General features: G+C 50.7%; 1 protein-coding gene across 1 annotated transcript in view; it reads left to right on the plus strand.

Moving 5' to 3' along the window:
* Positions 1-2,458: 2,458 nt before the first annotated feature.
* SLIT1 (slit guidance ligand 1) overlaps positions 2,459-23,289 on the plus strand; it is a gene marked incomplete at both ends in the record, with an annotated part of 170,847 nt that continues 150,016 nt past the window's right edge. The window contains one exon of the mRNA XM_081243020.1: positions 2,459-2,655. Within this exon, the coding sequence (XP_081099146.1) occupies positions 2,459-2,655 (197 nt within the window). The remainder of the gene's footprint in view (positions 2,656-23,289) is intronic.

Consider the following 23,289-nt stretch of genomic DNA (forward strand, 5'->3'; position numbering starts at 1 on the left):
GGTTCCCTAAGATCACACCGCACAGGGACGCCTGAGAAAGCCCCCTCCCCCTGAACTGTCATTGAATTGGTGCTCCAGGACCCATGGCCCTAGTTAGAGGTCATGGATAAGACTGTGAAAACTTTCAAAAGAACTGTCAGAAGCCCATAAAATCAGCCACATTAGTTATGACGTACTGGCCCCGGTTCTGTTTGTGACAGTAGAGATACTGCAAATTTTTCATCAAGATGGAAAAGAAAAATGAAGAAAACCCCTGAGGCTTTTGGTACCTGGTGGGTGAGAAAGCTTTAATCTTGTGGGGTCTTTCAGTACCATACCACCAGCTCTGACAGACTGTACTGTGCTGTGCCTACTCCTGGCACCTCCTGGACCAGCCACCTTTTCTTTCTGTTTTTTTTTTTTCCCCAAGGAGAAACCCAGGTAGCCGCCACCTGTGAGGGGAAGTGCTTCTTTTTTTTTTTTTTTCCCATCTTCCCAAAACTTTTTATTTTATATTTTTCACATCTTTATTGGAGTATAATTGCTTCACAATGTTGTGTCAGTTTCTACTATACAACAAAGTGAACAGCCATATGTATACATATATCCCCATATCCCCTCCCTCTTGAGCTTCCCTCCCACCCTCCCTATCCTATCCCTCTAGGTCGTCACAAAGAAGAGATCGAGCTGACCTCCCTGTGCTATGCAGCAGCTTCCCGCTAGCCATCCATGTCACATTTGGTCGTGTGTACATGTCAGTGCTACTCTCTCACTTCGTCCCAGCTTACCCTTCCCCCCCGCCCCGTGTCCTCAAGTCCGTTCTCTATATCTGTGTCTTTATTCCTGCCCTGCCACTAGGCTCATCAGTACCGCTTTTTTAGTTTCCATATATGCGTTAGCATACAGTATTTGTTTTTCTCTTTCTGACTTTGAAGTGCTTCTTGACCTGTTCAATTACTCTTCTTGCTGGGCTCTAAGCAGCCTTGAATCAGGGGCCCCAACTGATGGACAAACAATGTATGGGTCCTATGGTACCAACAAACCACAGCTCTCCTTGATTTAGGGGAGGTCCTTATCTTTTCTGGGTTGAGGTCAATCCTCTCTCCACCTGGATTTCCTGTTCACACCCATGACCACCTCGGTGTTACAGTGAGCAAAGTGCCTGCCTAGAGGACTGTAAAAGCCCAGGGTCTGATGTGGGTGGCCTGTGGTGCTTCTCCTCAAGCCCTTTCCTGGCCTTCTCAGTGGTTCTTTCATGACAGGACTGAACATTCGTTTTCAGCTGTTTCCACCTGTCACAAATGGAAGAACCCTGGTGTGAGCGCACTAAGATATCTGCTGGATTTCCAAACCCCACTGATATTCTGGGAAGCCAGGGTAGCCCCACGGGCAGAAATAACATCTCCCGGCTGTGCAACTGTTCAAATCAGGGTCACTATCACTCTGGGGGGAGTTAACTTCCGCACTCCCCTTGGAGAAGTGGGGTTGCTGCCATCTCGTCAGAGACTGCGTTGAGGGAGGGGAGGAGGCTTGCTTGGCCGCGGGCTTTGGTGCACCGCCCACCCCCCAGCCCCCTCCGCCCAGTGCTCTTGTTCCACCCTCAAGGTCCCAGGCTAAGTGAAGTAGGTGGCTTGGAGAGGTCACCTGGGGCTCGGGGCTTCCTTTCACCAAGAATTGAAAAAGCAAGTCTGGTGGGGCCCTAGAACCGTTTCAGCCGTCGGGGAGAGCGTGTCTGTGGCCTGGGGAAGGGGTCCAGGCAGCAAAATAAGATCCCCTCCCCCCTCTCTGGACCAGCAGCTGGGACTGCGGGAGCCGGGTGCGTGCGTCTAAGTGTGCGCATCCTCGGGGTGTGTGTGTGTGTGTGTGTGTGTGTGTGTAGGGAGAGCTGGAGAGGGTCGCGACCTGACGGGTCCAACTGTGGGCTCCCCTCCCCCCGCAGCCCCTGCCCGCTCTCGGAGGTTCCTTCCACCTTTGAAAATGTACGCGGCTAGCGGCGGCAGCCGAGTGGTCGTCGGGAGGCGGGGGCGGGGAGGGGGGGAGGAGTCTGGCTCCGGTTGTGTGCTTTTCGATTGATGGATGACTGCTGGGTGGGAGCGAGCGTGCGGGTGTGAGTGTGAATGTGTGTGTGTGTGTGTGTGTGTGTGTGTGTGTGCGTGCGCGCGGGGTACGTGCGCGCGCGGGCCTGCCCATTTTCCTCCTCGCAGCAGTCAGTTGGGAGCTGTAGAGAGGGAGGGAGACGCAGCCCGCGAGAAACCGGAGAGGAGCCGAGCGCCCTCCGCCCGAGGCGCCCTCCCTTCGTCCGCGCACAGGCGCCGTCGCTTGGAGGAGCAAGGTGCCACCCAGCCCGCAAGGGCGCAGCGTACAAACCCGCGGTCTCTTCGGTGGCTCTGCCCCGAGACTGCACCTGGAGGCCACCCCGGACGGGGATGGTAAGCGGCTGCCGCCGTCTGGCACGCAAGCGGGACGCGGTGAGGGCACCATGGCGCTGACGCCCTGGAGGGGGCCCTCGGCGGGGCTTGTCCGGCCCGAGCTCTGGCTGCTGCTGTGGGCAGCCGCGTGGCGCCTGGGTGCCACGGCGTGCCCCGCCCTCTGCACCTGCACCGGCACCACGGTGGACTGCCACGGCACGGGGCTGCAGGCCGTCCCCAAGAACATTCCACGGAACACGGAGCGCCTGTGAGTATGGCCCTCATCCGCAGCCCGCTGGGAGCCTCGAGGTTGCCCTCCCACCCCGGTGCAATTCAGGGCTAAAGGTGGGGACAGGACCGTAGGGGCCTGGGCTCTGCAGCCAATAAATGAGTCAGTGCTTGCTAGGGTCCTTCCCGAGCCAGAAGCGCCAATGTTTCCCTTTCCTGGGATTCAGAGGGCCCTCGCGGGGCTGCCAGCTCCCATCCTCACACCTGCACCCTGCGCTCAGCACGGCAGGCCTTCCCACTGTGCCAGCACTTTATTTCTCCAGGGTGCCTGGGAATTGGTGCCAGAAAGCCTTCCTGGCACCCAGGAGGGAAGCTCACACTCACCAGGCACCGTGTCTCCTGGGCACATGGGGCTTGGGCTGTGTTCTGAGTGGGAGGTGTGCATTTGGGCTCTGAGGGCTTGTAGGCTGGGGATGGGCAGCAGGATGGGATGGAGTTGAAGGTCCTAGTGTCCCCCTTTCTCCCCATTGTTTGCCCCAGAGCCTTAAGAATTTTTTCCTTCCAGATGTGAGGCATTTGTCCCCCACTGCACATCCAGCCATCCCCAACCCAGGCAGACAGTGGACCTGAGGGATTTGGGTTTGAGCCTTGGGATATGTTACATTCAGCACCCAGAGAGGGGTAGATATGACCTGGACAAGGAGCCCATGAATAATGCTGAGAGGTCAGGAGCTTGGAGTGGGAGATACGAGGTTAAAGATATTGACCATGATAAGTCATAAAAACCATCATTTCTCTTACCCTGTTGTCGCTCACTTCTAAATTCTTGAGAAAACTTGGCCCTTTCTAGACTCACCAAGCTTTGTAGAATGTGTGTGTGTGTGTGGGGGTGGGATTAGCATGTGTGTGTGTTTATAGACATATATAATTTGTTTTCCCAGATTCTCTTGCAGAATGTGTGTCTGCATGAATTCCTGGTATCTGTGGTGTCACCTCAGTAGTGTGAGCCTGGGAGAGCCCATGTACATGGGCTGTGTGTGTAGATTTTTGGTCTCATGCAGGGCCTTTTATTTTTTTATTTAAATTTTTTTATTATTTATTAATTTATTTTTTGGCTGCATTGGGTCTTCGTTGCTGCGTGCGGGCTTTCTCTAGTTATGGCGAGCAGGGGCTACTGTGCGTTGCGGCGCAGGGCTTCTCATGGTGGTGGCTTCTCTTGTTGCGGAGCATGGGCTCTAGGCACATGGGCTTCGCTAGTTGTGGCTCACAGGCTCTAGAGCGCAGGCTCAGTAGTTGTGGCTCACGGGCTCAGTTGCTCCGCGGCACATGGGATCTTCCCGGACCAGGGCTTGAACCCGTGTCCCCTGCATTGGCAGGCGGATTCTTAACCACTGCGCTGCTAGGGAAGTCCCTCATGAAGGGCCTTTGTGCCGCTTGCGGAGGTGGCTGCCTTGGGGGATTTTTGAGCTGGACTTCGGAGGAGGCTGCTGGCCCCTTTGAAATCTGCCTTCTCCTTCTTCTCACACTCCTGGGTCCCTGCAGTGGCTCTCAGGAAAGGCGTACAGATTTCGAGAACTTTTGAGCACATTTTCATGACTCTCAGCTGGTCAGAGGCAGAAATCTGACCCTGGGAAGAACTGTCTCCTGGATCAAACTCCGTACCAAGGTCAGCAATTAGCACATTTGCCCCAGACTCTTCTTGGCTGAGACTGAAAAATTCCTGTGGAGGTTTCAGGGAGTTTGCAATCTAGATGCAATCTAGATGGGAATCAGAGTGTGTGTGTGTGTGTGTGTGTGTGTGTGTTGTGGCACTGCATGGGGAGAGGTTGGAACAAACAGATTCCTTGGGGATCCTGTGTGGCCCTGGAGAGGGACGGAGGGTCAGAAATCTGTCTAAAGGACGCCTGAGGCTGCAGGGTCACCCTCCATGTTCCCTCTGGACCTCGTCTCTGTTCCTTTGCCTTGTCCTCGGGGCATTTCTCCTGCAGCTGTCACCCGGGTAGTGGCCTAGGTCTGAGAATTTTAGCCCCTCTCCTTTGCTTTTGGATCTGAATTTTGAAGTCCTTTCATTTCTTGCTCTCTCTCCACCTTTAGTTTTGAGGGTAGTGTCTGTTTTGACTTTGATGAACTCTTGAGCTCTTTTGCAATCAGAGTGAGATGGAAGTGAAATTTCCTGGTATAAAGTCAGTTATTTGCTGTGTGACCTTGGGCAAGTGACTTAACTTCTCTGAGCCTTAGTTGCTTTCTATCAGGAAAATGAGGCTGCTGATACGTAAGGTCTCTGGTTCTTGTGAGGACTGAAGGGAATGTATGGGAAGTTCTTGGTACATTATGATGCTTGCTAAGTGAGAGCCATTATTATAATAGGATCAGGAAAAGAGTCTTGTTACGTAATTCAGCAAGTGTTTGTGGAACCCATAACTGCCCTGGGTGCTGAGGCTCCATCTGGGAGTGAGCAAGTCCCTGCCCTCAAGGGGACTGGGCAGTTGAGAGGACTGGGCAGGGGCACCTAACTGTAAGCTCTGGCAGTGTAATGGGGCTGTGGGGAGGAAGCTTTGGGATTAGAAGCCCTTTTCTGGGGTGAAGGAGCTTCAATACCTACCATTTTATGAAGGTACTTTGGGACTCAACAGTGGTTGGGTTGGATTTTGCCAAGTAGAGAGGGCAGGCAGCCCAGACAGGGCATGCAGGAGCAAAAAGCTTGAAGATGTGAGTGTGGCCGGCCTGCTGGGAGAACGGACCAGCTTTGCCCCGGGGCTGAAACATGCTGTGGAGTGGAATGTGATGGGATTTGAGACTGGGAAGGTTGGGAAGGGTCAGGAAGGCCTTTCTCTATCTGGATTTTTTCCTTTAGAGACTTCAGGGTTCAGATCCAGGGGTAAGTCATCAGGTCTGACCTTTGCTGTGTGCAAAACTTCTTGGATTGGGAAAGGCTGGAGAAAGCAGAGGGAGCCTGCCTTTTCAACAGGCAGACCGCGAAAGAGCCATTTGAAGAGGAAAAGAACATCCTGAATAGAGGCCTTGGGCAGGCTCAAAATAACTGTGGCATATGCTGTCTCTAATCAATATGGGTGTCGTGCAGTATCAGAGCCTGAAACAGTGGCTTCTTCCGAGGCTGTGAAATTTTTATAGACCGCAGCTGTGCATTCGTTCGCCTTTTGTCTTCTGGGCAGTTTCTCTGGCAGCCTGTGAGGCCCAGCAACTTTATGATGATATATTCCGTAACTCCGGGTCCAGCCCATCTCCCCAAGTGGGAAGAAATTGTCACTAGTTTGCTACAGGCACTTCTGGGAAGAGGCTGTGCAGGCTCCAGAGCTGTTGAGGAAATTGGTTCAGCCAGAGGGACTGTGGGGCTGTTGGGCGGGTGGAGAAGGGATGCTGAATAATTCACTGCAGTGGAACAACTGAAGTCCAGGGCAAGGTTGGGAGTGTGGTAGAGGAGGCCTGGGGGCTTATCTCTTGGCAGGGCCCAGACTCAGAGGGGCCCAGCCATGGCCACTATCGTTTTTTTCTTCCACTCAAGGACCTTTCAGTTGGATTTTTTTTTTTTTTCTAATTTAAAAAATCTTTTGGACTAGAGTGTTTAGGAGAGTGTGATGAGAGAGTGCAGTATGTGTGGACACCACTTCTTCCCTCTACCCTGGACACTTGTATTCCAGGCTTGCCGTGGATGCCCCTTGTGGGTGTAGGATGCAGAGAGGAGAGAGGCCTGAGGACGGAGAGAGGGCCCTGGGAGGCCTGCTGGCTTCTGTTTGCCTCCAGGTCCAGCACTTTCTGCTGCTCTTTGGGCCATGGGGGCCTACACTCCTGCCTTCCTCGGTATGTCCCCTTGCCTCCTGGCCAGTTTGTCCACTGCCCTAGCTCCCTGCCCGCTGCTGAGGCCTGGGAAGCCCATGCCTTCTCCCAGCTTAGCCCCGAGTCTGGAGGCCCTGTTCAACGGGGGTGGGTGGTTTTGACCAAGGAAGGCTGCCCAGGGCACCCCCAGGCTGATTGTCTGGGAGCCTGGTTGGAATTCCAAACAATGATTGGATGGTGGCTGCGGTGAGAGGGGTCAGAGGGCCAGACAGAAGCCACGTCTGCCACCGGGGCCTGGCCGGCCTGGGCTCTCTGAGCAGGACTCGATGGGCTCCTGCAGTAGAGACCCACGTGGTACAGGGGGAGTTGCCTCCTAGAGAAGCTCGTGTCTCCAGTAGCAGGTGCACTGGGCTTATTGCTGGGCTCTGAGTGACTGGTGGTATGGCCCGGTGCTGCCCCTCCATGTGACCTAAGATGCAGTTTCCCCATCTGTAAAAGGGGATGATGGTTGCAGGTTGATGGTGAGGACTAAGTGAGTGCATGCATGTAGAGGGCCTGCAGGCGTGTTTGGCACATGGTGGGTGTTCTGCCTCCGGGGAGAGTGATACCTACTACCTCATAGGGTTTTTGCCAGGATTCACTCATTCTATGTGTGTGAACATGCTTTGTGACTCTTATTTTTATTATTTGAGAAGCTCAGGCTAAAGGCTTGAGGGTTCTGGTGGGGCAGGAGAGAGAGCGGTGGGGGGCAAGCATTTGAGTGTTGGCCGGACTGCAAGCTGGGGTCTGGCTCTCAGAACGCTCCTTCCCTGGACTGTCCCGCATCCCTTAGGGTTTGGAGACAAGGCACAGGTCAGTGTCATGCGGGGAGTCTCGGCAGGGTGGATGGCTCTGGAGCCAGACTGCTTGGCTTTTTAGCCCCTCTCTGCCATTCAGCAGCTGGGGGGACCTTGGGCAAGGTATGGGGTTTAAATCACTCATTCAACAGATAGCTGTCTCTTGAAGGTCTGCATGGTACCGATTGAATAGTCCCGGACAGAAAGGGAAACCGCGCCTCTCTCTCTGAGGTTTAGTCCAGCAGGAGGGATAGAGATGAATGACACAATAGGAGGAGAATCACGTAATTGCAAACTGGGATAAGTGCTCTGGAGGAAAGTGTGACTTCTCAGGCCCCCATTTCCTTGCCCATAAAATGGGGATGATGACAGGACCTGCTTCAGAGGGTGGTCCTAAGGATTAAATGTGGTGATGCTGAGAGAAGCACTTTGCACCGGGCCTGGCACACAGCACGTGCCCAGTAAATGGTAGTATTATTATTGTTATTCGGTGACAGAGGGTTGCAGGGCTGTGAAAGGAACTTGGGCGCCACTCAAGGCCGGATCCCAGCACGGCCCTGCTCTCTATTCCCTCATCAGGCAGCCACTGGGCGCTCTGGATCCCCGGGGAACCTTGGGGCACACGGAGACCGAGCTGCCCCTTGCGCGGTGCCCCCTCTCGGAGGCAGGGGGCTGGCTGCGGTGGCCCAGGCTGCCCGCGGCTGCCAGCAGGGGCGGCTGTGCTCTTTGGGGGCCGGCTGAAGGGCGGCGGGGACAGGCGGCCCCCGCGTTATTGGGAGCAGACGGGGGCTTGGCAGAGCTGCTGTCTGAGTTCTGTGCCGGCATTAGCAGCTCGGCAGGGCTCTTGCTTAATGGGATTTTCTTCCCAAATGCTGTAATTATCGCCATACAAATACTTATTACCCAGAGCAGATGACGGCCGGGCCTTGGGCAGTAGCCAGGGAGCTGGGCTGTGCTCGGGGTGGAGAATTGGCTCCTCTTTTTGAGCTCGAGACTCCCTCCCCTTCTCTCTGGATCCCAGCCTGCCGTGGACAAACAGCTGTTGGGCACCTGCCATGTGCAGAGTGTCTGCAGAGGTCCAGGGTATGGACTCACTCCTCTGGGAGCTTGCGGCCTGGTGGGGAGAAAGGTCTGTCTGCGAAAGAACAAATGTGTAAGGATGCCCGTAGGGACGTAGAGCACAGCGGCTACCAGCGCAGCCTTTGCTGTGAGAATGGCCCAGTTTGAATCCCGCCTTCATCAACTACCACCTGAGAGATCTTGGCTGACTCATGAGTGACTCAGTTTCCTCATCTGTAAAATGGGAGCAACGTAGCATTTACCTTGTAGGGCTGTGAGTTCAAATGAAATTGTCCATGTAGCGTGGTTAGAATAACGTTGGCACGTAGAAAGTACTCCATCAGTGTTAGAGATGAGGAGATGAGAGTGAGACATGGAGGAGGAGTTGTATCCCTACAGTGATTGGGAGGTGGGATTTGAATTGGGCCTTGAAGGTTGGGCAGGAATTAGGTGAGTGAGCAGTGAAGCCAGGGCAAGGGAATCTGGGGGCATCCAGAGGTGAGTGCCGTACATTTGGGAAGGAGATCTAGCTGGTGGCGTGAACGTTTGTGCTGGTGAGTTCTGAGAGAGGAGATTAAAGTAACGGGTAGGCTCAGGCCATGTGGCTGGGGAATGGGGAGCCATCCGAGGGTGTGTGTGTGTGTGTGTGTGTAAAATTTTATATTAAATTTTTTTTCACTATTCAGCGATGTTTAACAAATCTAGTTTTGCAAACATCACCACAGTCCAATTTTAGAATATTTTCATCACCCAAAAAGATTCCTTGTGTTCACTGTAATTTTAAATTTTGTTATAATTTCAAACTTACAGAAAAGTTGCAACAAAAGTATATCCCTTATCCAGACTCAATTGTTTATATTTTGCCATCTTTGCTTTATCATATATTTTACACACACACACGCACACACACCTTTTATTCCTGAACCATTTAAGAATAGATGGAAGGCATAACTTTTTTCCTCTAAATGCTTTGGTGTGTATTTTTCTAACGACAATAAGGCTATGAAAATTAGAAAATTTAATGTCGATACAATACTATTATCTACTCCATGGTTCATTTTAGAATTTCATCAATTGTGCCAATAATGTCTTTTGTAGCTATTGTTTTGTTCAGGTTCAGAATCCTGTCCGGGATCACACATGGCATCTACTTGTCATGGCTCTTTATTCTCTGTTAATTTGGACCAGTTCCTTAGCCTTTCTTTGTTTTTCTTGACCTTAACATTTTTGAAGAATACTGGCCAGTTATTTTGTAGAATGTCCCTCAATTTGGCTTCATCTGCTTTTTTCTCATGATTGCGTTCAGGTTATGCATTTTTGGCAGGAATGCTAAATAAGCAACGTTGTGCCCTTCTCAGTGGGTCGTGTCAGAAGACACATGATGTCAGTTTGTCCCAATATTGGTGATTTTAGCTTTGATTACTTGGTAATTTGGTGTCAGTCAGGCTTCTCTGCTGAAAAGTTACTATTTTCCCCTTTGTTATTAATAATTGACTTGCAGGGAGATACTTCGAGGCCATGTAAATATCCTACTCATCAAACTTTCATTCACTAGTTTTGGTTCCACTGATGAGAAATTTGTAACTCCACCATTTCTTCTCTATTTATTAGTTGGCGTTCTACCGTAAGAAAGAACTTTACCTTCTCCTCCATCTGTTTGTTGTTTGCCTGATTGTTTGTAACAGCATGGACTTGCGGATTATTATTTTATTCATTGGGTTATAATTTGTAATAATGTTACTACATTATTTTGATGTTCAGAGTGTCCCACATTTGGCCAGTGGGACCTCTTCAAGGTGCTCCCATGTCCCGTTGACAAGACCCTTTAAGCACTTGCCTCCAGGGGTTTTGAGTGGAGAGTAACAAGTGCAAAATGGTGTTTTAAGATATTCTGTTTCCTGGCTTTGGTATGGACAATAAATGGAGGGAGAGACCAACTGGTTGGTGGTGGGGAGACCAGTTGGTTATGGTGACTATGATTTCTGACAGTAGTTTTTCTATCACTGCTGTATTTTTGTTCTTTAAAAATTTTTTTTAAAAACTTTTATTTTAAAACAATTTTAGACTTACAGAAAAGTTGCAAAAATAGTACAGAGAGAATTCCCATACACCCTTCACCCAGCTTCCCCTAATGTTAACATCTTTCTTAATCATAGCACGATGATCAAAACCAAGAAATAAACATTGGTACAATACTGTTAGCTGAGCTATAGACTTCATTTGCATTTCACTAGTTTTTTTTCCACCAGTGTCCTTTTTCTATTACAGGACCCAATCCAGGATCCCACATTGCATTTAATTGTCATTTCTCCTTAGTCTTCTTCAGCCTGTGACAGTTCCTTAGTCTTTCCTTGTTCTTTGTGACCTTGACATTTGTAAAAAGTGCTGGTTAGTTATTTTGTAGACTGCTCTTTGGTTTGTGTTTCTCTGGTGTTTTTTCCTGATTGGATTCAGGTTATGCATTTTTGGCAAGAATGCCACAGAGGTGATGTGCCCTTCCCAGAGCATCCTATCAGAGGGTAGATGACATTGATATGTGTCATTGCTGATGATGTTGACCTTGATCTCTTGGTTAAGTTGGTGTCTGCCAGGTTTCTCCACTATAAACATTATCTTTCCATTTGCAATTAATAAATATTTGCGGGGGGAGATAACTTTGAGAGTATGTAATATCCTTTTTGCCCTCAAACTCTCACCTACTAATTTTAGCATTCATTAACAGATCTTGCCTGCAACCATTATTATCCAATTTTGCTTTTCTATTTCCCTCATTCGTTCTACATTTATTAATTGGAATTCTTCTGTAGGGAAGAAAATCTTATTTCTTTTTAAGAAGGTGGTTTGTTGGATGGGTGCATTGGGTTTTGAGTTTCCTGAGGGCAGGGACTGTGTCTCATGTATCTTTGTATTTCCATCGCCTCGTACATACATAGTAGGTGCTCAAAAAAAATGTGTGTTCAATGAGTTTTGTTTTTTTTTTAAACCTGTGGTAAGACATTTCATGATTCTGATCCTTGCTTTAGAAAATATGATCATTGTGATAGGCTGAATAATGGTCCTCAAAGATGTCTACATCCTAATCCCTGGAACCTATGAATATGTTACCTTACAGGGCCAAAGAAACTTCGCAGATGTGATTAAGTTAAGGATCTTGCAATGGGAGATGATTTTGGATTATCTGGGTGGGCTCAACATAATCACAAGGGTCCCTAGGGAGAGAGAGGCAGGAGGGTCAGAGTCAGTAGTAGGAGAAATATGACGACAGAAGCAAGAGATTGGAGTGATGCCAAGAAGGGGCCACGAGCCACAGAATGCAGGCGGCCTCTCGATGAAAGAGGCAAGGAGATGGATTCTCCCCTAGAGCCTCCAGAAAGGAATGCAGCCCTGGGAGTGTCTTGACTTTAACCCAGCAAGACTGATTTCTGACTTCCGATCTCCAGAACCGTAAGATAATTTGTGTTGTTTTAAGCCACTAAGTATGTGGCAATGTGTTATAACAGCAGCAGGCAACTGTTACAGTCCTCACAGTTTGGAGGGTACAGCAGAGGCCAAGGCATGAGAGGAAGCAGGCCTGGACGGAGGCAGAGGGTGCAGAAGGAGCAAGTGGGAACGTCACAGGGGACCCTATGGCCCGAGGCTGGGAGGAGGATCTTGCAGAGTAAACTTGGGAGGGTGGCTGATCCTGGAGGAGAAGCCATGAAGTTAGCTTCTGCCTCTTTTGTTTGAATTACCAATAAACAGCCACGTGAAAAAGTGACCCTAGAGGTAGGAATAGGGGATGGTCCCTCTGTTGAGTGTTCAGGCTGGAGAGACAGTTGGGAGGGTGTCCTGGGGAAGTAGTGGGACCCACGAGGGCAGTGGGACAGAGACGTCACTGGGAATAAAAATCTCCCGGTAAGCTGGTATAAAATGCAGATCCCCAGGCCCATTCCAGAGTTGCTGAGTCAGCAGGTCTTTGGCAAAGGCCATTCAGGTGATTCAGATGTGGGAGGTGCCCAGGACACAATCTGAGGAACACTGCTTGGTGCTGGGGTTCCCTGGTGAAGAAAGTACGTCCTTTGAACACGCAGGAGGACTGCCTTTGGCTTCCACCCACATTAAGAGGGCAGCAGGAAGGGAGGGCCACCAGGGAGGAGCTGGGGGAGGGGCAGCAGCTGGGGGAGGGGCAGGAGGAGCTCCCGTCCACAGGGGAGCCTTAGCCCGACGTTTGTGGATTGCAACCTGGGCGATGCAGTTACTACTAAAGCCAAAGAAGGCGTCTGGAGATGGTGAGGGGAGGGTTAGCAGTGTGGAGAGCAGCCAGTCTGTTTGAGGATGAGGGCCAGGGAACGCTTCTGGAACTGCGACTGGGGGGTCACTGGCAAAGCTGGGCAGAACGCTTTCCTGGGAGAAGTGGAAGGCGGAAGCAGATGGTCGGGAGCGAGTGGGTGGTGAGGAAGTTTGCGGGAGGAGAGAACAAGCGCAGGAGCTCCAAGGGGAGCCGCTCAGAGATTGTTTGCAGAGGGGCAGGTGGACTGGAGTCCCACTCGGGAGAGGGGGTGGGAGGTGACTGTGGGAAAGAGGAGCCCGAGCCCTGGGTGGGTTGGGGAGGGGAGGACCTATGACAGGTCAAAGAGCAGAGATGGAGAGCATCAAGGAGGGAGTTGTGATGGTGTTGGTGGTCACCATTCAGAATCCTTACTTTGTGCCCAGGCTCCAAGCCACGTGCTTTACCCACGTCACTCTTTCACTCCTCATAACAGTCCTGGGAGGAAGGCATTACAGTCCTCCCTCAGGTCCCTGAGGGATTGGTTCCTGGACATCCACCCACCCAGCACCAAATAAGGTTCCAAAATTCCCGATGCTCAAGTCCCTTATATAAAATGGCGTACTATTTGCATATAACCTACTCACATCCTCTCCTATACTTATAATAATCTCTAGATTACTTATAATACCTAATAAGAGGTAAATACTATATAAATAGTTGTAAATACAGTGTAAATGATATGCAGATAGTCGCCAGAGCAGGGCAAATTCAAGTTTGGTTTTTGGAACTTTCTGGAATCTTTTTTTGTGTGTGGAATATTTTTGATCTACGGTTGGTTGAATCTGTGGTGGTGGATCCCCCAGGTAAGGGTGATGAGCGTCTATTGCACTTGCCCCTGCTTTGTAGATGAGGAGAAGATAAAGAGAGGTGGAACCGTCTGCCCTGGGTTAAACAGCCAGCTGGTAAGTGATGCTCTGAGTCTCGAGGCTTTGAGATGTGTTTCTGTTTAAATTTTTTTTAAATAAATTTATTTATTTATTATTTTTGGCTGTGTTGGGTCTTCGTTGCTGCACTGGGCTTTCTCTAGCTACGGCGAGCGGGGGCCACTCCTGGTTGTGGTGCGCGGGTTTCTCATTGCGGTGGCTTCTCTTGTTGCGGAGCACGGGCTCTAGGCGCGTGGGCTTCAGTAGTTGCGGCTTGCGGGCTCTAGAGCGCAGGCTCAGTAGCTGTGGCACAGGGGCTTAGTTGCTCCGCGGCATGTGGGATCTTCCCGGACCAGGGCTTGAACCCGTGTCCCCTGCACTGGCAGGCGGATTCTTAAGCACTGTGCCACCAGGGGAGCCCTGTGTTTAATTTTTAAATTTGACTACCACTCCACACATCTTAATAAGGCTTGGCTTCATTCATTCATTCATCAGACATTCATTTAACACCTACAGAACCTCTGTCGGGGCTTAGCACTAGGGCATAAAGGGAAATTGGCCAAGATTGATTCCTGCCTGCATGTGTTTACAGGGCGGACCCAAGTTGCAGGCTGGCACAGGGAGGGGTGTCCAGCCTAGGGGTGGGGGGTGGTGAGCAGAGTTGGGGGATACAAGGAGGTGGTGTTGCAAGGTTGAGGTCAGGGCCAGGGAGTTAGCTGGTGGGTGGCCTCTCAGGGGCCTGGGGTGGGCAGTGAGTGGAGAGGGGGCTGGCAGGCAATGGACATGGAGGCCTGGTGGCCACCAGGGAGTGGGGCCTGTCTGTAGGGATGTGGTTTTGGGCTGGGCCCCAGACCTGAGAATGGTATTGGCAAGAGCAAGGCCAGGCCTCAGTGGTGAAGGAACGGAGGTGCAGTTCGTGCCTCAGAACGGAATGCACCATGGAGTTGGGGTTAAGAGCTGGGCTCTGATCACCTCCCACCCATTAGGATGGCTACTATAAAAAAACTGGGAAATGACAAGTGGTGGCGAGGATGTGGAGAAATTGGAACCATTGTGTGTTGTTTCTGGGAATGTAAAATGGTGCGACTGCTGTGGAAAACAGTATGAAGGTTCCTCGGAAACTTAAACATAGAATTACCATATGATCCAGCAAGTTCACTTCTGGGTATATACCCGAAAGAATTGAAAGCGGCGTCTCAAAGATATTTGTACACTCATGTTCGTAGCTGGATTATTCACGATAGATAGCTAAAGGGCGGAAGCAACCCAAGTGTCCATTGATGGATGAATGGATAAACAAAACCTGTAGATGTGCAATGGCATATTATTCAGCCTTAAAAAAGGAAGGAAATTCTGACACATGCTATACCATGGGTGCACCTTGAGGACATTGTGAAATAAGCCAGTCCCCTTATCTGAGGTACCCAGAATAGTCAAATTCGTAGAGACAGAAAGTAGAATGGTGGTTACCAGGGGCTGCGGGAGGGAGGAATGGGAAGTTACTGTTGAACAGGTACAGAGTTTCAGTTTTGCAGGATGAAAAAGTTCTGGGGATCTGTCGTACAACAGTGTGAATGTACTTAACACTACTGAGCTGTGCACTTAAAAATGGTTAAAATGGTAAATTTCGTTATGTGTATTTTATAGCAATTAAAAAGTAAAAAAAAAAAAAAAAGACCTGGGCCCTGGAGTCAGACGTGCTGGGGTTCAAGTCTTGCCTTTTCAACCTACTTACCAGCTGACTGAACTTGAGCTGGTTACTTAACTTCTTTATGCCTCAGTTTCCTCATTTGTAAGTCAAGACTGATAACAAACCTTTGAACCAGGTGGTGTCATGAGGCTTAAGTGAGCTGGCTTGGCTGTGACAGTATAGATATTACTAGTCAAGCCAAGGACACAAGATGGGAGCCCAGGAGCCTGGACAGAGCAGGATCCGTAGGAAATCTGCTGTGGTGTGAGGCCCCTGTCGACTCATCCCTGGGGCTTCTTGATTCATCACACGGTGGAGGGTGACCCCAGCCCTGGGGTTGGCGCCAGGCCTGTGGGCTCTGCTGAGGGGGTGGAGGAGCCTCTGGATCATGACCCACTGAGGCTCGAGGAAGGCTTGGGGCTGATGGGAGCATGCGCTGGCCTCGGCTGCAATGTGCTGGCGGCAGCCAGACTCCGTGGGCAGGATAGTTCAGCTTATATTTACTGAGCAACTACTGTGTGCCAGGCACCCTCACAGGTGCTGGCTCACAGATGTGGCTCTGCCTCTCACAGCCTGGCAGGGGAGACTGGCCTTTAAGGCCAGTCATATATATAGATAGATATATATATATATTTATTTATTTCTTTAAAAAATTTTTTTTTTATTAATTTCTGCTTTATAACAAAGTGAATCCGTCACACATATACATCTGTTCCCACATCCCTTCCCTCATGCATCTCCCTCCCTCCCCATATATATTTTTTTATTTTGTAATTTTTAAAATATTTATTTATTTATTTATTTATTTTTAGCTGTGTTGGGTCTTCGTTGCTGCCCATGGGCTTCCTCTAGTTGTGGTGAGCGGGGGCTACTCTTTGTTGTGGTGCACGGACTTCCCATTTTGCGGAGCATGGGCTTAGTTGCTCTAGGACATGTGGGATCTTCCTGGACCAGGGCTCGAACCCGTGTGCCCTGCATTGGCAGGCGGATTCTTAACCACTGCACCACCAGGGAAGTCCCCAGAGGACCTCATATTAAACACACAAATCGAAATGCCAGCTCTGGAGGAGGAGCTGAGTGAACGAACACCTGTGGGGAGGGTGGTTTAGAGGAGGGGACATTTAAATTGAGGCCTGAAGGATGTTGGGAGTAAGCCAGCTGTGGGTTACTCTGTGGGCTCTGGATCAGAGCCCAGCCAGCACTGGCAAAGGCCCTGCGGCAGAAGAGCTGGTTGTTGAAAGTGAAGGAGCAGGGTGGCTGAAGCCCTGGGGGCTGGTATTTTCCTAACAAGGGAACCGAGGAAAAATCAATCTTTTAACCTGTGGGCTATGGAATGGTTGTTGGTAAAACAGCAGCGTCCTCTCTGTGTGAAGCTTTCCTTGGCTGATGTCCATTTGGGGAGAGCATTTCTTAATTAGTGTGGTTTTTTTTTTTTTTTTTTTTGAGTCAGGGAGCAGGGAAACTTGGAAAACCCACCCAACCCAGTGCTATTTACAATATGTCAGTTTGAATATGCAAATTTATTCTTGCCTTTAAGAAATACTTACTAAAACATCTGTCAGGTAACAGGTGCCATGTACTACGTTAGGCCCTGGAGATACAACAATGAAAAAAACCTGGCACAGCCCGTGTCCTCGAGGGGCTTATACATGGGGAGGGGTAGAGATATCAGTCAAGGAAGGTCCCAAATCCATATAAAATTGCCCCTGATTTGTGCTGCAGAGGAGAGGGTTAGAGTGCCCTGTGGGCCTGTGCTAGGGAGGTTGGACCAATTGGAAGGAACAGTTGGAGTGACTTAGGCAAAGTGGAGGGAGGGAGCAGTGGAGGCAGAGGGGATGGCAAGTTCAAAGGCCCTGCCACCAGAGGGAGCAAATCAGAACAGGGAGAGTGGGGCAGGCCACCTGGGGTTTGTGTGGTGTTAAGGGGAGTTTGTCTTGATTCCAAGAGTAATGGGGATTCATTGAAGGGCTTAAGTGGGGAGTGACATGATCAGATTTGCATCTTGAAAAGATCACTCTGGCTGTGGCCTGGAGAACAGATTGGAGGGGAGCCAGAGGGAAGGTGGGGAGCCCGGTTAGGTGGCTCTGGACGCTCCATGCAGCCGGTCCACCTGAAGGTTGGGGTGTGGGCCCCTCTACCTCTGTTGGGCGGCAGCTGGCTAGGGACATTCTTCATTCCCTTGGTTCTCCTGTCTGACTTTGCAGACACTGAGTGCTGTGGATTTGGCCAGGGTAAGATTTCAAAGGACAGCGCTGAGGAATACAGTTCCCCAGCCCAGAGGCCAGTCTCATTCACAGTCAGAGTGTGCGTGTTTATTTTTTGGAGACCTGGCAGTAAGGGAATTTAGAGGGGAGCTGAGCCTCCCCATCATCATTGCAGGTTTGGGCCCTTGGGGAGGAACCAGCACCAGGAGCAGCTGCCCCCCCACCCAACCGTGAGAAATGCTTGTGAAGTGCGTGGAGCCCCCAGAGCACCCCAAGAGGGGCCCAGGGTGTTTATTCCTACAGCTTTAGGAAATCCAGTGGTTTCTTTCGGTTTATCACAAACACCCAGATGCTGGGGATCAGATTCTTGTTTCCTGAGAGGATTCGAGAAATCCTGGTGTGTTTTTGTTTTTTCCTCAGTAATTTGCTTCAGAGGATTTTCTCCCAAATCTTTCACCACCGAGGTTTTTTCTTTCAGGTTAGGACCACATAGGAATGGATGGGAGTCAGGGCCATTTGCCACTGGAGTGTATTTCCTCCTGGGGAGAAGGATGGATGCAGAGTCATCACTTTTGGAAGAGAGAGAATCATCTCAGGGCATCTTCCCTGGGCCTCAGCATCCTGGGGCCTGCAGGGCAGGAGCAGCCAGCTCCTCCCTGCTCAGCATGGCAAAGCCAGCCCAGCAGCAGCCTGAGCTGAGCCTGGGACACCACCCTTCTAGTGGTGCTATGGTCCTTGAGGGAAACAAAACAACAACAACAACAGTAGTAGTAAAAATAATTGCAGCAGGCAATATTGATATAGAGAGCATTTATGTATGCCAGGCACTGCTCTTGGTGCTTTAGAAATAGTTAAGTCACTTAAACCTCACCACATCTCTAAGAGGTGGGTGTTATCATTATCTTCATTTTACAAATGGGGAAACTGAGGCGCAGAGAAGTTAAACGTTGTGCCCAGGGTCACACAGCTAGTGATCGTAGAGTAGGAATTGGAAGCCGGATAGTCTGGCTCTAAAGCCCAAGCTCGGCTGGCTGGGGAGCTGCCCTGACATTGTTGTATGGGCAGAGCACACGGTCTTATAGGGCCCCAGGATGTCTGTCTAAGTTGTTCCTCGGCTCTTTCCAAGGCGTGATTGCTCAGGGTGAGGGGTGGGCTCGACAGAATCCAGCAACACGAGGCATCGTGATGAAGGGGAAAGAACCTGGATTCACGTTGGCCTGGGTGGGATTTGGCCCTGGCCCCACCACTTATGAGCTGGGTGGCACTGGGCAAATTGCTTCACCAGTCTCTGCCTCAGTTTCCTCATCAGCAAGATGGAGAGAACTTGACTCATCTCGTAGGCTACTGTGCAGGTGAGATGAGATGAAGCATGCTTGGAGTTGGGCTCAGAGCCTGCACACAGAGGCGTCCAATAAAGAGAAGTGGTGGATGTGGGCCCTGGTGGCAAGAACCTCAGGGACCCCAGGGTAGCTCTGGATCCTGGCTTCTTCCTGAGAAGCGAGGCCGGGAATTGCCCCAGAGGGCCCACCCCACTTGCCTGCTCTGGCTGCACAGGTCTGAAGGTCACAGCAGCTTCTCTGGTTTTCCCAGGCAGCTTGCTGGGGAGGGGTCTCCATGGCGACACTCACGGATCACCTGTTGGAGGAATCAGGCACCGGAGAAAAATGACCTCCTCGCCTCATTCCAGCAGCCTGTGCTGAGGGTTCGAGGGGAGGTGGCCGGGCCACCTCGAGGTTGGAAACTCGATCCTGGTGGGCTGCCCGGCTGAGGGGAGAGGGAGGGGACCGTGGAGGCCATTCTCTCAGCCTAAGTGGCGCTAATGACTCCTTAAGCTGCCGCCCCGGACCTGCGAACCCGATGAGAGCTGCCTCTGCCTCACAGGCTGCCTTCTCGAGGGCTGTCCCCTGAGAGGAGGCGCTTAGCTTAGCTCCGGGTTAGAGACCAAAGCTGATGGGGGAGGCTGGGGGCTGGGGGGGCTTGGGCTTCCATCGACATTCTTGCCTGGAAGCCACCAGCAGGGCCTCCCGAGAGAGGGGCTGTGTTTGCTCTGCTGTCTGTACCATTGTCCTCCTGTGCCTGCCTGTCCCAGGTCTTTTCTTGAGTGGAGGTGGAGTGGGGTGCAGGAAGTGAGGGGGAGGGGTTGGAGTCCACTGATGGCTAAGGAATGCGCCCCAGCGTCTGCCCAGTGGAGCCTGGTGCCAAAGGTGAGAAGAGAGGCAGGTAGATGCGCGTATCATCAGAAGTCCCTGCGAACTCCCCACCCAACCCTGCCCACCTTATGGGAATTCCATCCTCAGGGATTCCTGAGTTCCATTTGGGCCCTGCCTTGTTCAGACAAGTCTTGACGTCTGTCTTTGCCTCAGTTTTGCCGTCTGTGAATTGAATAATTAATGTAGTCAATTGCCTGATGAACCATGGTTGCCATGAGAAGGAGTGAGTGAATGATTGTAAAATGCAAGATTTCTCATGACCTTTGACTGAGTAATTCTGTTTCTAGGAACGTATTCCTCCCAAATGCCCACCGAGCTTTATGTGGTATTATTTATAATCGAACAATACCAAAACAGCTCAGATGTTCCAGTGACAGAGAATCAGGGCATGCCCAGTAACTTGATATATCCAATGGAAGGGATCCTTTATGCCAATCAAAATCGTAAATGGAGAACGAGCAGGGAATGACATTGCAGAAGGCGTGTACACCATTTATGTCTCATTCACTCTTGTATCTTCAGAACCTTGCAAAAGGCTCTGCAAATAGCAAGTCTTCAGTAAATATTTGTCATATTATCTCCACTCGATAAAACTTATATCCAAAGGTAACAGGCTTGAGAGAAGATATTCCAGAATATTAACAAGGGGTTCTTTCTGGGTGATGAGCTAATGTGTGATTTTTCTTTATTCTTAAGGTAATTGAAAAAATTCAATAATGTACATATATGACTCGTATTTTTCAACACAATAACTTGCCTATTTTGTTGACTTTAAAAATATAGATGTCTCTTAAAAAATTTCAAACAATGCAGAAAAGTATGAAAAAGAAGCTGAAGTCCCCTGATGTCCTACCACTCAGTGGTTACAGGCATTCACATGCAGCAAACAGCCCCCAGTGAACTCGTTCTATGCATATACCTCTACTGATATGCCTGTGAGTTTTAACATAAGTGGGCTTGGGGCATACAAGCTGTCTTGAAACCCTTTTCCCAGGGACTGTATCAGGGACATCTTCCCTTGTCAATACAAAGGGATCTGTACTGTTTTAAATGGCTGCATGGCATTCAGTTTCACAGATGTACTGAGATTTAACTAAGCATGGCTCTGTCGACGTCCATTTAAGTTTAATATTTTTGCTTTTATAATCAATGCTGACATATATTATAATCAAAAACATAAAACCGGGACTTCCCTGGTGGTCCAGTGGTAAAGAATCTGCCTTCCAGTTCAGGGGACGCAGGTTCGATCCCCAGTTGGGGAACTAGGATCCCACATGCTGAGGGGCAACCAAGCTGGCGTGCCACCCCTACTGAGCTCGCGCACCTCAACGAGAGAGCCATGTGCCGCAAACTACAGAGCCCATGCACTCTGCAACCTGCGGGCCACAACTAGAGAAGAGAAAACCCGCACGCCACAACTCGAGAGAAGCCTGTGCAGTGCAACGAAAGATCCCGCCTGCCTCAACGAAGATCCAGTGCAACTAAGACCTAACACAGCCAAAAATGAATAAAATAAACAAATAAATAAATAATAAATCTTAAAAAAAAACCCATAAAAACACCCCAAATTCCTTGTGGTTTTGGTTTCAGGGATGAAAGTTTGAGCAGGATAGCCCAGAGGGAACCGCCTGCTTGTGGAGGGAACCAGTCTTCAGGGCTTTGAGATGACATTCTCCTTGTTTGAAGTGAGTTTTCAGGGCTTTGAGATGATATTCTCCTTGTTTGAAGTGAGGTCGTGTGGCAGGGGGAGCAGCAAAGAGAGGCTCAGAGGTGGCCGTTTCGGGGAAGAATATTTCGTTCAACAAAAAAGGCCTTTACGTTGAAAAGAGCCCATCTCACGTGCAGGGTCCATCCTCCCAGCATTTAGGGTGGGAAGGGGCTCAGTCTGGTGCTCTCACCAATGGCCCTGTTACCTTGGAGAGGCCTCAAACCCCTCAGAGAGATCCTGTTAGAAAAGAGCTGAGGAACAGGGAATGAGTTTTTCCAGCTGCTCCAAAGGATCAGGAGCCAGGCCCGGGGGAAGGACAGAGACAGTGATGAGCTGAATAAATTACCAGCTTGTCAACTTGGGGAGAGAGCCTGTCCTGGTAGAAGAAGCCTGGGCCCTAGGATCAGACGGCTACGGGTCCAAATCCCTGCTCTGTGCTTTACCAGGTGGTGACCTCGGGAAGACCTCTTTGAGACACTTTCTCCTCATCTGTAAGATGGGCGCGATAACTACCTTCCAGGATCTTGTAAGGATGTATGCAAAGCCCAGTTCCCAGAGTGTGTGGCAATCAATAACATTTTGTTCTTAGTGGAAGAAGCTCTAGAACATCACACTTCTGAAACACTGTTAGGAAAGGGAACTTGCTGTTTTTCAGAGTAGCTTGGACTTGGGTTGGGATGGCGGAAACACCTGGAACCTTTGACCAAAGTTGGTAAATGGGGAGACTGGGCTGCAGGTAGAGCGTGTGTGTGTCTGTGTGTGTGGATGTGCGCGCGCGAGCACAGTTAAGTTATTGCTAAGCGTATGGGGGACCGTGATGATGGTGAGGAAGAGGAGGAGGCAGGGTGGCTGTGGACACGGGGCTGCACAGGAAGCCAGGTTAGATGTGGAGGTGACAGCTGGGTTTGAAGCTGGGCCTGAGTGAGATTCTGCTGTGTGTGGCTCAGTGGAAGAACTTTCTGGGGAGTGGAGTGCCTGACCCCTGGAGTGGCCTGCCTTTCCAAGGCTGGGCCAGCTCCCTTTGAAGAGGAGTGGCCAGCAGAGGCTGAGTGACCTTTCCCGGGAGGCTGGGTGGGAGAGGGAGGGAGGTGGGGTCCGTGTCCAAGGTGCCCAGGGCATGACTGGAAGGGCTGAGGGAGGAGCCCGTGGTCTTGGGAGGGAGCAAGGACTGGAGGCCCTGGTGGTGTGAGGGGACGAGGCACTGTGGGGCTCGGCCTCCCTTCCTGGGCCCTGCCTTCCTGTCCCTGCTGCAGGACTGGCCTCATAGCAGCTCCTGCCCGGAGGCCTCACTGGCTCCCTGTCTTTCCTCTGGTTCCTTTCTGAGGCCCTCTGGCTTGGACCCACCTTCCCCCAACCCTGCTTCCCACGGCTCCCAGCCCTCCAGATACTCCGGCTTTTCTCCTTCCCCGGAGTGTCCGTTCCATCCCTCTTGCTACGGATCTGCCTTGTCTTTTGGACCTCAGCTTGAGTCCCACTTCCTCAGTCCCCTTAAATGGCATGGCCCTCCCTGCTCTCTCCTGCTTGGAATCTGGACAGCTTATGGGAACCAGTGCCACCAGATGATGGCATCGGTATCCCCAAGGGACCCCTTTCTAAGTGCAGGCCATGCTCTTTGCTTGTTTATGCCTCGTGTTACTCCTGTGAGGTAGACGGTTATTATCCCCATTTTATAGATGAGGAAACAGGCTCAGCAAGGATTCTACCTGAAGAGCCTCTCTAATTAGCTAGTTTCTAAATTCTTTCCTGTGTGAATGTCTTGTCTCTCCAACGAGACTGAGCTCTTTCAGGGCAAAAGCTACGTTTTGGGGTTCCACAGCACTCCCAGCAGTGAGTCCGTGCCCTGTGCGTTCCTGTTGGTTGAACATCTGCTGCAAAGAGGTCCCGGCTTGTTAGGACGACACAGACTTGGGGGTCCCGGGGCTTGGCTGGGAAGCACCCAGCCCCGTTGGCGAGATGGTTGACTTAAGCCACGTGGAGAGGGAGCTCGGAGCGGAGCCCTG

The sequence above is a fragment of the Mesoplodon bidens genome (assembly GCF_964165515.1).
Source record: "Mesoplodon bidens genome assembly, chromosome: 1".
In the NCBI taxonomy this organism is placed as follows: domain Eukaryota; kingdom Metazoa; phylum Chordata; class Mammalia; order Artiodactyla; family Ziphiidae; genus Mesoplodon; species Mesoplodon bidens.